Below are 15604 nucleotides of genomic sequence, written 5' to 3' on the forward strand. Positions count from 1 at the left end.
GAAGTGTTCTAATTTCATTCTTTTACATGTAGCTGTCCAATTTTCCCAGCTCCACTTATTGAAGAGGCTGTCTTTTCTCCATTGTATATTCTTGCCTCCTTTGGTGCTCATATGTGCGTGGGTTTATCTGTGGGCTCTCTATTCTGCTCATTGATCTATGTTTCTATTTTTGTGCCAGTACCATACTGTCTTGATCACTGTAGCCTTTAGTACCGTTTGAAGTCAGGGAGCCTGATTCCTCTGGCTCCATCTTTCCTTCTCAAGATTGCTTTGACTATTTGGGGGCAAGACTGAACCAGGAAGAAATAGAATATATGAACAGACCAATGACAAGCACTGAAATTGAGATGGTGATTAAAAATCTCCCAAGAAACAAAAGTCCAGGGCCAGATGGCTTCACAGGTGAATTCTATCAAACATTTAGAGAAGAGCTAACACCTATGCTTCTCAAACTCTTCCAGAATATGGTAGAAGGAGGAACACTCCCAAACTCATTCTACGAGGCCACCATCGCCCTGATACCAAAACCAGAAAAAGATGTCACCCAAAAAAGAAAATTTCAGGCCAATATCACTGATGAATATAGATGTAAAAATCCTCAAAAAAATACGAGCAAACAGAATCCAAGAGCACATTAAAAAGATCATATACCCTGAATGCAAGTATTCCATGAATACCCTGGAATGCAAGGATTCTTCACTATACGCAAATCAATCAATGTGATACATGTTCACAAACTGAGGGATAAAAACCATATGATCATCTCAATAGATGCAGAAAAAGCCTTTAATAAAATTCAAATGAGCTATTATAGGAAATACACAAAAAGGAAGGGTCAGGTGTGATTATGGGGAATTCTAATCTTCAGTGACTTTGAAAATTGTAGACAGGTCGCTAAAGAGAGGAAAAGGAAGGGTCAAGTGTGATTATGGAGATTATAACCTTCGGGGACTTAGAAAATTGTAGACACGTCGCTGGGTGGACCCATGCTAGGCGGGGTCTTGGCATCATCCTGCAGTTGTGCCTTTTTGTAAATCACTATGTCTCTCACTGGCTTGGATTCAAGAGGTTGTTCTGTTGTCACTGATGAAATGAAAAACAAACAGTTATCTAAGGATAAGCATCTTCTCAGATACTAGGCTCATCTCAATGCCTGATTAAATGGCTTTTCCTAACGGTTTCCTCAAAGCAGTGAGGTAAATGTCATAAAACCAAGAAATGTGAAAAATATGAAGGAACTCATGACACATGTCCTCAGGTTCTGAATCTAAATGCTGCCGCATAAAATGGACTGCTATCAGTTAGCTGTGATTAGCTAGGCTCAGTTAGAACTAGCTCTGATCTCATGGAAACTTCTACTGGCCCCATTAATTGCTTTTTTACAAATTTATTTTACATCCATTGTTTTATTTAATCTTTTCAATAATCCTAAGATTTAGACATTATTTTTATTCACATTTTAGAGACGAAGAAACTGAAACTGAGCTAGAATAACTGGCTGAAGTTAACGCAGCTGGTAAGTAGAGGCACATGAGGTTATAGTCTGGAAAGGCTGTTTGACGTGAAGTCAAGTCCTTTTTCTCTCAGTGATGCTGGTTCTTTTCAACCTATTTCAAAGACACGGGGTACCTGTGGTACGTCAGGAACCACTGACCAGAAAAAGGAGAGAGAGGGGAATAAACCAAGCAGTGCTCTGGGCCTCTCACTCTGGTTTCAACCAGAGCACATGTGATACATATATCAGTCCCATTTAAAGTTTTGTTTGAAAAACCAAATGCTGTATTATACCGTGATGTCTCCTAATGCTGTGCTTGCAACTTCTTGCAGTTAGATCTGTCTCATCCTTTCTTTGCTCTCACAACAGTGTGAAACCTCACCTGACCTGGAGCACATGGAAATCGTTGCCCTTGGGATGTGCTTTAGGCTCCAGGACAGCACAGTCTAAGGATCTGCCGTGACCCCTGGCAGCCTTGCTGTCGTTCTCATCAAGGCCAGTTAAATTATTCACAGTACCTGCAGCCTTCTCACGGCTATCAGTGATATCACTACTATCACAACTCATTGAGCTCTCTTCAAAGAGGGAAGTGATATCTTCTCCAAATATCTTGAGGCAGTTTTCAATGAGAAATTGTACAAAAGAAATCTGTTACACAAAAGGGCAAAAAACAAGGTATTATTTTACATATGGCATAGTGGTAAATCACACTTCATATATGAATCTTGGCTATAACAAAAAAGCAAAATAATCCTGAGAGAAATTCAGACTTGATTAAAAAAAAAATATATATATATATATACACACACACATACATATTTATAAACCAGTTTTCTCTAAGAAATAACCAATACTTTCAAGAGGACTTTGGGCACAGATTTTAAAATTCTTTCAATCAGTGGGCTAAAGTTATAATTTGTGGGCTAGTTTAAATAGCGAACATTTTTGTAATGATGGTTACGTCTTTAATACTAGGATAATTTTCAAGTAACCCACATAGAATGTTTGGGGCCAAGGTGTATATTCTCTTATTAAATTTTATTTATTTTTATTTAAAAATTTTTCCAGTTTTATTGAGATATAATTTATATATAACATCTTATTAAAATTTATAAAGTATCCAATACAGAAAAACTTGTGTGGTTTACTTCAGTTAAGAAATATCTGAAATATGGGAAGCAGAGATTTCAGTGGTTTTTTGTGAAAGAAGGAAGCAGCTGGAGAGAAAACATGTCTGCTTGTCTAACTGCATTGCCTTGCCTCATGCTTGCTCTGGGTAAGCTTGAGGGAAGAGCTGTGATCCTATTAGGCATGTTGTGGCTCTGTTAGGATGTTCTGAAATCTTTTACTAGTTTCTTCATCCTGTAGTGGAGGTGAAATAGTAGCCAAGTATTTTTCTGAACGAGCCAGCGGGAGGCCAGCATGTGTGGAGCCACAGGTGCTCACGTTGCCCGAGCCACCTAGGATGTGCCAGCAGTGACCGGAGCCGCAAGGTGTTGGCATCACTATGTAATGATGAAACCATGGCTTGGAAACTTTGCCCAAGTTTACACATCCTTCAGTGATTAGGCTGAGAGCTGAACCTTGGCTCTCAGACTTCAAAGCCCAGATTCTTTTCTATCATATCATCCTACTCTCATCTTTCTATTGTTTGGGTCTCCTAGATGGAAAAGGAGAAGTGACTCAACTGCTCTCAGCTTCCCGCTTAATAGCCCACCTTCCCATATCCCACCAGAGAAGGACTCTGCCACTCCAGGGGAGTGTAATTAAAATGTGCACTTTAAAAAACTGGTCCATCAGAGTTAATACCACAAACTTCAGGTTCAAAGCGGGGACCCCTTCCCATAAGGCATAAAAATGAGAGATCTTATTACCTTTTTTCTGAAGTCGTTTTCTAATGCTGAGCTGCCAGAATGAGGTGGGCAAAGAATGCTTGGGGCTATACACACTGATAAATTGTGAGCTGTCATCTGATTGGATGAGGAATTCTGCTCAATGTTGCGTAACACTCCAAAAAGGTATTGCAAGAGAACTACATTAGCTCTTGGCAGCTGGCCTAAAAGACTAAAGGCAGAAGAATGCATTTCTAAATAAAACAAGTCATTTTGCTTAGGAAGTGGAAATACAAAGACAGAAAATAGAGGACTTCTTTGTATACTATGTACACATTCCACTCTCACAGAGTTGCAGGCGTGAATGCATACAAAAATGTTTCATTGAATTTAATTCCTGATCCAGATAAGAACTCCTCTGGTTAGTTATGTGTTTGACAAAGTTAAAATCATATACCCCTGGCAGATTGGTCCTTTAGCATCTCTTTTTAGACCAGTGGATTTCATCTCCAGCAGTTTCATGTATTTAGAAGGTATAAAATGGTCAAGGATTCCATATTAATAAGATTAGGAGAAAAACACGAATTCAATATCAGCAGTAAGGCATGTGTCTATTTTTTATACTGGCTGCCATGGTTAGGATCAAGTGGAACCCTTTGACATTGGTCATTATTTTAGTGGACAAAGCTGTAAACTATAAGCTAATATTTTCCTGAGAGTATGTTGGTTGCATTTTTGAGGTGTGAACAGGGTTGAGTAATTATTGCATCATTACCTCTGGGCTGCAGCTATTTTCTCCTCCTCGTTCCCCTGGTCAATAACACTAAGCCATTTATCATAGAGACTGGCCGAAAATATACTTCCTTGGATATTTCGAAGAAAATCCTTACATGGGTAAAAAAATATATATTAGTCTTAAGTTAAATATGTTGGAGAAATTACAGAGAAAACATTTAGTTGAAAAATTGAGTTCAATGCCCATTTCCTTCACAACTACACAAACTGTGATCCACACAGAGCTTGGCTCTGATTCTCCATAGACTTGCACATCCAGAAGCATTGCTTGGATTTTCTGCAACTGAAATTAGAAGCATAAAAGTAGAGTCTGGGCTGTAGAGAGAGTGAAGCTAAAGCCCCTTCTATCACCTGGAACTTACTCTTTGTGTACATGTTAGCACAGTAGCACAAACTGACAAGGTCTGGTGATAGCTCATCCTAAATCGTATTAGTTTTTTGAAAAGAAATGCACATACCCATTTTGCTTGTTTACTTTAGACACAGTGCTTGCTCTTAATTCAAGCAAGAGAAGTTCTGAAACAAAAAAATAACCAAAAAACACACTCCCACATGCTCTTGCATCTTAAGAGAGAACTGGGCTTTCTGACTTGAGGTATGTGTGCTCCTTGGGAAAAAACTACTCTAATAATAGTTTCAGTCTTCCTTTTTTTTATAACTATATAAAAGTTTGTTCTGCAGACTTCTAAGCAGCAGGTGTTGAAATATATCCAAATCCCCAGTGGGTAACTACATGTTACCTCTTACACCTCCTTGAATGGAACACATCCTCCTAAAAAAAGGAAATTAAAAATTTAGATATATAGCAGCTTCAGGCCTCTGAGTATCAGGCTAGTGATATGCAAATGTAAGTTTGCCAAGTGGAGGCCTGGAAAATTTGTCCCTTTAGAGGGCTGAGGAACAAGTCTTAATATCATAGAATTGGGCCCATTAAAATTTATGAAGTTGTAATCTTCTGTGCAAGACTGAGGGGAAATTATTGCATTGCCTTGCTAGTTTCAAAGGCACACCTTGCTTCCACTGATCTTAATATATAGCCCGACTTCTCTTAGTAGTAGTTTGTCCAGGAAGTGCTTCTAGGCAACTATCATGATTATAATCCAGTAACTGTCCACTTGTTCTGATACTTATTGAGCTACTCTTTGTGCCAGACACTCTGCTGAGTACTGGGGATAGAGCAGTGAAGACAATGGACAAAGTCTCAGTTCTCTCAAACCTTCACTGTGTTATTGGTATACAATACCCACTCAGGGTCTTTAAGTTCTTCACTGTTTCCTACGGAGTGACCCCAGTGTCTTTGGAGAGAAGCAGCACTCCAGCTTTGGCTGGTTCTGGGAGTCTGGGAGGGTGCAGCAGGGCCTTTGCCTCATGTGTACCAAACTGCATGCACTTAGAGTGTGTGTCTCCTCTCTTTCCTGGACCCTGTGGTGCAGAGTCCACTGGTGGGGCTGAGTGTCATTAAGCCAGAACATGACCCATGCAGAATATGCCAAGGGTATTTGCTGTTGGACCTCTGTTTACAGAAAGTTTAATGGCAAGCTTGGTGCGGTACGCATGATACATTCATTTCTGATTGAGGCCAACTCTCTGGTTAGTTTGACACGTGGTATCATCAAGGTCAAGGTTGCAAAGTCTGATCCTCCACCAAGGTCCGTCAACTTTAGGAAGAGAAAACTTTGGGAATGTCTAAGAACCGTACCCATGAGTAGCCACCCTCTTGCTAGTCTGTGCTTATAACACGGAAATAGGTAAGGGCCTACTAACTCTTGCTAGAAAATCAAGTCAATTCCATGTGTGTACCTTACAGAGGGCAACACTTAGCTTGCTGTTTGCCTACCTAGTGTGTATTATTATGGTGCGAGTGTAGTAGCGGTCAACTCTAAGTCATTTCTAAACTGTCGCTCTTTATCATATAATCGAATTATGACCGAACAGTAATAGGGGACAGGGAAAGACCACATGTTACTGAGTTCCTAAGATAATTTTAATAACCTGTTTACTACATTAACATATTTTTGTTCAGAGCTACTAACAAGTAGAATGTAACTAGACACTTGTAATTCAGCTGTATCATTTCAAACTCAATCTATTTTTGTATGAATCTATTGAATTTTCAGAATTCCAAACTGATTTTGACTGCTGCACCCACTTTAAAAGTCAGATTTATAGGAAAAGGCACGTGGGTAGGAGCTGGTTACCATGTAACTATAACCGCAGGTGGTGGGTTAAACATAACAAGTATTAACAAAGGATGCCAAAGGTGGTACAAGGAGGAAAAAGGAGGAACAAAGGGTGGAGTCATCCCTACACTAACTTTAAAGTAAAAGGCATTGAGAGACAGGGGAAGGAAGATGAAATGGTCAGCGATTTCAGTGGCCTCACTGAGCATTTTTTGATTTATGGTAAGGCAAATGTTTACTTACTGTGGTAAACTTCTGTAACTGTTTCCAAAAGCTTAATATGAATTTTCTTTAATATGAACTTTGCCTTCATTAGTGGCGAGGAAGTCATTACAAGCAGGAAGCTTGTTTTGGTAAACACTCTGTGTGTATAAGTGTGTGTTTTGAAATTTATTATTTTTATTCTTTTGCATAGAGTGTTCAGGAGTAAATGGGGGAGGGTGTTGTGTGATGAAAAAGGAAAGTACATGTAACATGTGGGGCTTTTAACACCCAAAGTAGCTTCCTCCAATTCTGACTTGGTGAAGTTTTCTTTTTTTTAAGAACTTTTATTGAGATATAGTTAACATACAATAAACTGCATATATTTAGAGTGTACAATTTGGTATTTTTCTTCTTAGTAATGTATATATGGCAGTCCCAATCTCCCAGTTCATTCCCGCCCAACCCTCCCCACTTGGTGTCCATATGTTTGTTCTCTACATCTGTGTCTCTATTTTTGCCTTGCAAACCGGTTGATTTGTACCATTTTTCTATATTCCGCATATATATGTTAATATACGATATTTGTTTTTCTCTTTCTGACTCATTTCACTCTGTATGACAGTCTCTAGGTCCATCCATGTCTCTACAAATGTCCCCGTTTTGTTGCTTTTTACAGCAGCGTAATATTCCATTGTATCTATGTACCACATCTTTTTTTTTTTATATTCAAATTGTTGTTTTATTTTTTATTTATTTATTTTTTATTATTTTTTTGGGGGTACACCAGGTTTAATCATCTGTTTTTATACACATATACCCGTATTCCCTCCCTTCCTTGACTCCCTGTACCACATCTTTTTTATCCATTCATCTGTTGATGGACATTTAGGTTGCTTCCATGTCCTGGCTATTGAAAATAGTGCTGCAGTGAACATTGGAGTGCATGTGTCTTTTTGAATTATGGTGCCCTCTGGGTATATGCCCAGTAGTGGGATTGCTGGGTCATATGGAACTCTATTTTTAGTTTTGCAAGGAACCTCCCAACTGTTCTCCATAGTGGCTGTATCAATTTACATTCCCACCAACAGTTCAAGAGCATTCCCTTCTCTCCACACCCTCTCCACCATCTACTGTTTTTAGATTTTCTGATGATCCCCATTCTAACCGGTGAGGTGAGTGAAGTGTTTTTATATTACGCCTGTTAGGGTTCTTGGGCAGTCATGATGCAGGACCAGTCATATGGCTTCAGAGTTACTCTGTGTGGATAATGCTAGAAATTTCCCTACCTTGAAGACGGATGCTGCCACAAGAACGGATTCCTCATCCAAGTTCACTTTGTCCCCAGAGTTTATCTTCTCCTTTAGGGCTCTGCATGATTTTATACCGCCTGGTTTACTGAAGATGCCTTCTGTGAGTGGCCCTTTTTGATTGATAAAGTAAAGTATATCCTATAGAGAAAAAAAAAAAAGAAAACTGTGTAGCATTTCATATCTACAAGCTCAGAGCACAAGCTTGCCCCCTTTTTGACAGAGCTGAGGTGTATGAGGGTACAGTGCTAGAGCTGCAAGGACTGGAGTCAATTTGAAATTTTTTTTCAGTGTCTCTAAATATATTTTCTACCCAACAATCCATTTTACATTCATACACTGAAACATTTTACACACTTGCTTAATCAGATTTTCCTTTTTAGTAAATTTACACTGTCAAACTTCTCTGCTTTGAGGCGTTAGTAGAATCATCCTCTCCTCCTCCACTGTTCCTTTCTCAGTATTACCTAATATAGGTGCTCCTTCCTAAGTGTAGAAATCTTTTTCCATACTCATTTCCCATTTGTTTTTTCTTTTTTCCGTGACTGTACACCCCATTTCTACTTCCGGTATTTCCTCCCCTCTCTTAAAACAGGCTCAAAACCCTTCTCCTCCTTCTCTGATCACATTCCCTTCCCATCAGTCTTTCATTTCCTTTTGCTGTGTCTTCAGGTCCTGTACTTACAGGGTAGAGAGATAACAGATGTTGGAGTCAGGTAATCCAAGCACTCTGAACTCTGTTATGCTACTCATCTGCTGTGTGACTATGGGCACAGCACATACTTTATTGAGGCTTTTTTATTTTTCATTTATGAAGTGGGGATGGTAATTATCATAGTTAGCCCCAAATTTGCTGTGAAAGGTGCAAGGACTGGGGTAGGAGCTAGCATGTACCTATTAATAGCATGATAAATTTCTTCATAGATAGCGTAAGAATCCCTGCATCTAGGACAGTGCTTGGAGGGATAGTGGACCGTGAACAGATGTTAACACTGACAATTCAATACACTACTTTGAGATAACAGAGGCCAAACTCTGTGACTTTCATTTGACACATTCTGTCAGGATTAAATGATTCGTATTTGCCAGAGGATATCTTTATGCTTAAGCATGTGAATTACAAATGAAATCTCTGTGAGATGTTTTGAGTGGTAAGGTGGAGTAGACTCAGCTGAAGGAGACTTGAGACTTGTATGGAGTTCAAGGAAGGAGATGAGACTATGAGGATGAGGTGGGTTTTCAGAGATTCATATGCACAGAGCCCGTTACAGTTGATCTGACCAGGTGCAGGTGGGTCTTTGCTGAAACCAGTGGAATGGCCAAGAACATCTTTTCCTTGTTGTATTTGCCTTATGACTCTGCGCTACCTAAATCAGATCCTATTCTTTGAAATAGTGTTAACAAAACTTCTCAGTCAGAGCCAGGGGCTGTCTAATGACGTCTCCATTTGAGGGTGGATTTGGATGAGAACACTTGATCTCTCAGAGCTCCCCTCCTCAGGAGGGCTGCAGAAGCCCAAAATGAGACCTACTCGGATTGGGGTGGGCAGGCTGTCATCATCGCACACATCCTCCAGAGAAACTCCGAAGAGCGGTTTTGGCTTTGTGGGCGGTGGGGCTGGGCCCTGGCTGTCCCGGCGAGTCCTGAAGCTCCGCCAGAAGGCCCAGTTTTTGGCAGAACTCTTCTTGACTGTCTTTTGGCCTGCATCTAAGGAAGAAGTGAGATTATTACGAATAGCAGTGTAGTTTATTTAACCTGATTTCCACGGTTTACATTTTACAGCATATTCATTGCAGTGGCCGGAAGAGAGAAAAACTGAGTCATTTGTTGTACAGAATTTCCCACATTCTGAAATTGGCTACTTGCATCCTTGTGGTGTTCATGTGTTCTTCTTCAACGTATCCTGCAACCCAGTATTTAAACTTAGAGGCTTGATTAGACTCAGGACTGATTCTCCCAGTGACAGTGTTCCCCAGACAGTGCTATCTACTGCCTCTTAACTGTGTCCTGAGGCACTTAACCTGTATTATACAAATTTCCTGATGTTAAGTGTTATCAGTGGATTCAGGTGTCAGATCTCATTTTAAAAGCCAAAAAGATTTGGTATTCAAATCAAGCAGAGTTTGGTAATCATTTACTTTTGTAGTAGGTTTCTTCCCACTCTTAGATTTCCTGTTTGGCTGAGTACCCAACCATGGTCAACTTTCTCCCGTCAAAAGGATCTGCCTGTCATGACACATCCTGCCTGACCCCACTTCTCAGCCAGCTTCTGGACCTCTCTTCTGGGTGGCCACAACCCTCTGGCAGCTCTATAGATGACTTTCTGCAGTCAGGGTCCTTGGGAAGTAGTCATTAAATGCTGGCTATATGGTAAGATGCCAGGTGGCCATCTTCCTGTAACACCCTACCCAGCTACCCAGGCCCCTGTCAAAGGAAAGCTGAAGACAGGCTTTTAAAGAAAAAGTGATCATCAATGAAAAGCTAAGTTCAAAATTTCTACTGCCTAACTGGGAGTATTTTCTGGATATTTGCTTAAGTAACCTGTTTAACATTTACTTAAAAAACCTGCTTAAATAACCAACTAAAAAAGTCAACAGAGGTGCCAAGTTGTAGGAAAATAAACAGATGAGCAACATTTTACCAAATATCCTTAAATGCCCATCCACTTGGCTTTCCTGAGACATAGTGAGTGCATCACCATGTCCACTCATGTGGATGGAGCACTTCTGGTTCTGGATGAGAGAACCAGAAGGCTCCTGTTCTGCCAGCTAGTTGGATAAGTTACTTTAAACTCTTTGAGCTTTGGTTTGCTCAAATTTAACATAAATGATGCTACCTACACTTCATTGAACTACATAATGTAATGTACTACTCAACACAAGACATGGCTCATAGCAGCCTTAGCAGAGGTAATTTCCCCCCCCTCAGAGAGCCTAAGGCAGCCTAGACATCAGTCTCCTCCCTGCAAAGCAGACCCCACTCCCATTCTTCAGTTGAGTTTGCAGCCTGCAGATATGCAGTCATGAACGAATGCCACCAGTCCACCTTAGGCTCTTCCTGCCCTGGCATGTATACCTCCATCATTTTAAAAGGAGAGAATGAAGAAAGCAAATCCATTCTTAAATCCAGGAGGAGATTTTTCTACCTTAACATGTACAGAAGTTTAAGATACATGTTTAGATAGGTTGAGTTGTTTTATGCAACCTGGTTTCCCTATTCTTAACCTGACTGTATTATTTTTAAAGCTATCCAAATGTACTCATGTATTACAACTGTATTCATTCACTGTTCAGCTTTAATAAGAATACTCCTAAGAAGAGTGCTCTATCCCTTGCTATAAAGCTATATATCCAGCTACTCTATGAGCATAGACAGAAAGCAAAATAGACATTGAGTCCTATACTTTCTCAAAGATACTTTCAGGCTTAGTTGGACCTCTCATAATGTACATTAAAGTTCATGTTGCCTCTGTGACCAATCAAAATATATGCTATAGCCATGAAAAATATGGAGACTAGTAAACAAGCTAACCTTACAACCTCATCTTTCTTACACAGTCTTGGCAAGATGTAGTTTAGTGTTTCCTGATGCTCAGATTAGGGTTTGAATATTGAAAAAATATATAATTTTTGAAACTTTTTGCTTACAGAATAACAATCATAACAATAAAAATACTTTAAGTAGGAATTCTATTCTGGCCCCAGTACTTCCCAGACTAATTAAGAACATTTTATTCAGAGAAAGAAATATCAGTGGGACAATATTGGAATGGTAGGGGGAGAAAATTGCAAGAGGGAAGATTTTTAAAAACCCCAGCCATAAACGTTCAGTTCCAATCGCAACCTGGGTCTGAAGCAAACGTGGAAATGAGACTGCTGTGGGGGTAGAATTAAGAGTTCAATTCTAACCAGAACCCCCAGAGCCACTTCAGCCTAAGTCCAGAATAGATTTGAAGTCTTTTCTAAGCCATACAGTCATCTAACCACCTCCTGTGAAGGCACGAGATGCTAGACACAACATGGGGAACATGTGTTCCCAGGCCATAAGAAGCTCATACTCTAATAAGACACACAGATGTGTACAGATGTAATTATATGTAGGCAGTGCTCTGGGGATACAGAGAAGGGAGATGTGTACCTGGAGGAATTAAAAAAAAAAAACAAAACCAAAAAACCAAAAGCCAAAACCTTCCTGGAAGTGAGTTGGATCTTGATTTCAGACCTTTGGTGTTTCTCTGAGCTTGATTCTGTGGGTATTGGGGCCTGCCTATACGGTTCCCTTAACCCCACATGGAGAATCGGCTGTATGTCATGAGTTTGTTTACAGCAGGAGAGACAAGAGCCAAGGGAAGACACTTACAGGAAAGGAAGGGGCTCACCTTTCCCCTGCTGATTCCTGGCTTGGTTCCTGGCTGTGTGCTTGGGTTTCAGGATAAACCGGCCTTGGATCTCTTGGGACTCCTGCTGCAGTGGGAAGGCCTCCTGGAGGGCAGAAGGAGAGGTGGAGTCCTCCGATCCCCGCTGCAGGAGCACAGTAGCTGGAAGATGGCTCATTTTAATTCCATAGGGATGTTCATGCCCTATGTGGAGAAAAATCTACATATAGATTCAGGCTGATATGATGGGTACAGTCAAACCTACCTTACCGTGAGCAAGTGCCCCACACTGGTGTGGCTGCTGTTCTTCTGGGGCTTCTGGGTAGAGAAGGCTGTACTTTCTGAGTAGGATGTGCACTGTCATGGGGGACACCCTGCAAAAAGCAGGTGCCCAAGCAAATGAGTTTAAATAGTAAAGAGAAGAATGTTTTGAGACACCTTGCTTGGTTTGGAATGTATATATCCATCCCTGCATTGCACAATGTTGACTTTTGTTGTGTTTTCCATCTGAGAATATTGAAGGCCTTCTAGTTTCTGCCTTGACACTCACTAGATTGTACATCTCAGGCAAGCCTTACGTTTTTCCTTTGAAATGCTCACCCTCACATAGACTGATAAGGAGCAAAGTAAATATATGAATAAACATTGGTGCTTAATATTTTTAAAATGATTGGACTATATACATTAAGAATTGCTATGATCACTGTTCTCTCACACATGTCAGTTTAACACACAGATTTTTCATTTCCTTTTGTCAGTTCAACAGCCAGAGCTATTCCAGAGCAGCGGGGTGGTTTGCCTTTATGTTTCCCTCCCATTGCTGCCTTCCCTCCGTGGCGGGGGGGGGGGGGGGGTTCCTGCGAGGCAGTGATCAGAGGCAAGGCTGCGCGGTGGTGGAAACCCGGAAGCACAGTGCAAACCAGTGTTTACAGAGTGGAAAACCGCACCAGAAATCCTCAGGAGTTGCCTGCCAAGTGATTTGTTTTGCTCTTTCATGCTTTACATTGCTTCCTCTCCATAGAATGCCCAAAGACCCTGTGTTGTGACGTGGATTTCATTTTTTAAGAATAGAAGGGAAGTTCCTTTTCTTTTGTTTCTGATTTATTATTGAATGTAACTTGGGGAGCTCTTGCTTTTGCTTTTCATCTAACATAAGTGCAATGTCAGCGTTCTGGTCAGAGCAAGAATCACAGTGACTTCCATCCTTTAAAGCAAAAGAAGCTTCCATGACAGCAATAAAATACAACCAAATCACCAGGATAACCAGGAGCTAATCCGTAACTGTGAGTTGAGAGCAGGTTAGGAAATGCATTCAGGGTGACTGCTGAGGTAGCATCATGAAGGCCAGGCTCTTAGGAGTCCTTAGAGCCAGCCACGGTGCGTGAAGCTGTTCTAAGCCTAAAGATTGTCATTTACATGGTTTTGTTTAAATGAATGCATTTCATTAAAATAAATATATTTAAGTATTCGATTTTTTTCACCTTATTGCTGGTGGACTTTTACAAAAATGTCAACATTAAAAAAGAAAAACACATGAAATAGGTGAGGGGAGTTTGTCCTCAGCTTGGTGCTTGGTGACTCCATGTATTTCTGAGACTGGGAATATACATATCATAGAAAAAGCTCAGTTGATTAGATTTTCTAGATCACTTGAAAACGTTCTTCAGGTCACTTGAAAGAGTAAAAGCCTCACAGGATTATTGAACAGATTAAAAAAAGAAAAAAAGAGGGAATGCTCTAAGATTTCTAGCAGAAATCATTGTCACCGTTACTGTATTGCAAGTTCTGCTACAGGTTTTGTCCTTTCCTTTGTTTTATTCCCTCCTTTTTTCACTGACCACACTGAACAGACTTGCTGATCTAAGAAAAGCAAGTCTTTCCTAGCTTTAGAAAAGCTAGATTATTTTTAGCTATTATTATATTATTATTATTTCTAACTATTATATAATAACTATTGTAGGAAAGATGGAATCTATGTATCAAAAACCTCAAGAGCAATGCTGGTAAACAGCTTGAGAAACAGCAAAGTACAGGTGGTTTAGTCAGTGAAGACTTGAAGAATCTGAGTGTGATTATCTCATTCTCTTTATGATGCTGAGAAAAGTTTTGGGCACAGAGCAGATTATTAAATAAATGTACTCGGGTACAGAGGCATGGCTGGATTTTAGAAGAGTCTCACAAAATAGAGACTGCTTAGTAGTTAGGAAATGGATCAGAGGACCTCAAGACTGGAATATGAAAAGCATAGGGAAGGTGGGAAGGAGTCGCAGGAGGGAGAGGATATGGGGATATATGTATAAATACAGCTGATTCACTTTGTTGTACAGCAAAAACTGGCACAACAGTGTGAAGCAATTATATTCCAATAAAGAGCTTAAGAAAAGAAAAGTAATGTATGAGAAAAAGAAATTCCAGTTTGTGTTGCTTTCATACCTAAGTAAGTAAGTACGTAGGGAGGTAAATCAATGTTTTCAAGACAAGTCTGTTTGTCAAGTGAAAAAAGTAAAGAAGAAAAATTCCCATTTCTCTCCCCAGCTAGACCGTAAGTTGCTGAATGAAGAGATGTTATTAGTGCTCAGGATAGAGTAAGTGCTTGGAATTAGTTAATAAATGTATGAATAAATATTGCATGAGATTTTCATTTTTAAGGGTATTTAAGTTCAAGACTGATCAGCTATTACTTTGAGACTTTAGAGTTACAGTTTTGAACCCAATCAACCCCATCTTAGGTTTTCCCTGACACTTACCGATGAGTGGGTATGAGGCCTCTTTCTTACCAGAACTGGCCCACAGCTGGTAATCTTTCTCAGAGCCCTTGGAGACAAAAAGAACTGTGTGTCACAGCAAATCTTCCCAGTAGGTACTTGAAGAACCCATTTCCTTAGCACTTTTATACTTCCAAAGAGAAAGAATTTGGGCCAGTATAAATGCTATGTGGTGCATGGGGGTGGCTACAATTTTTGAGTTAACAATGCTGATTTCAGTATCTCCTGTCTCTTTCGCAGCCTCCAGTGGACCTTCTGAGATTCTTGTCCTTTTTGGTAAAGGGTGGGGATCTATGGTACCACAGTGCAATTAGCCCCCCACTTTGTGGGCGGCCCATGGCATAAAAAAAATCACAGTAATGCCCCTTCGCTGTGGAGGAGAAGTCTAATCTCAGGAGTCCTGCTTTCTGCTGTCTCTAGATTCCTTGGAGAATGTTGGCTTTTGGCTTCGAATATCCCAGCCCAGACAAGCATGTTGTCCAGAGAGCCACACACTCTGCCATGACCATTCCTGAGCAAAGTACAACTTGAAAGGCATCATAAGCTCAGCAACCATGAGCAAAAGGAGACAGATGCCCAAGAGGCTTTGAGTAGATGGCAGAATCAAGTCAGCCCACTGGCTCTGATGTAGATGAGTGCCATTCAAGGGAG

The 15604-nt window shown here is 40.3% G+C and overlaps 1 protein-coding gene across 1 annotated transcript in view; it reads right to left on the reverse strand.

Moving 5' to 3' along the window:
• Positions 1 to 857: 857 nt before the first annotated feature.
• The window catches only part of LOC130844491 (rho GTPase-activating protein 20-like), a 29325-nt gene continuing 14578 nt past the window's right edge, over positions 858 to 15604 (reverse strand). Inside the window, exons 7-14 of the mRNA XM_057720714.1 lie at positions 14936 to 15002; positions 12192 to 12392; positions 9345 to 9520; positions 7793 to 7954; positions 4103 to 4212; positions 3370 to 3559; positions 1878 to 2143; positions 858 to 894 (exon numbers count right to left, since the gene is read on the reverse strand). Of these exons, the coding sequence (XP_057576697.1) occupies positions 858 to 894; positions 1878 to 2143; positions 3370 to 3559; positions 4103 to 4212; positions 7793 to 7954; positions 9345 to 9520; positions 12192 to 12392; positions 14936 to 15002 (1209 nt within the window). The remainder of the gene's footprint in view (positions 895 to 1877; positions 2144 to 3369; positions 3560 to 4102; positions 4213 to 7792; positions 7955 to 9344; positions 9521 to 12191; positions 12393 to 14935; positions 15003 to 15604) is intronic.

Source organism: Hippopotamus amphibius, chromosome 2 (assembly GCF_030028045.1).
Source record: "Hippopotamus amphibius kiboko isolate mHipAmp2 chromosome 2, mHipAmp2.hap2, whole genome shotgun sequence".
Classification (NCBI taxonomy): Eukaryota; Metazoa; Chordata; class Mammalia; order Artiodactyla; family Hippopotamidae; genus Hippopotamus; species Hippopotamus amphibius.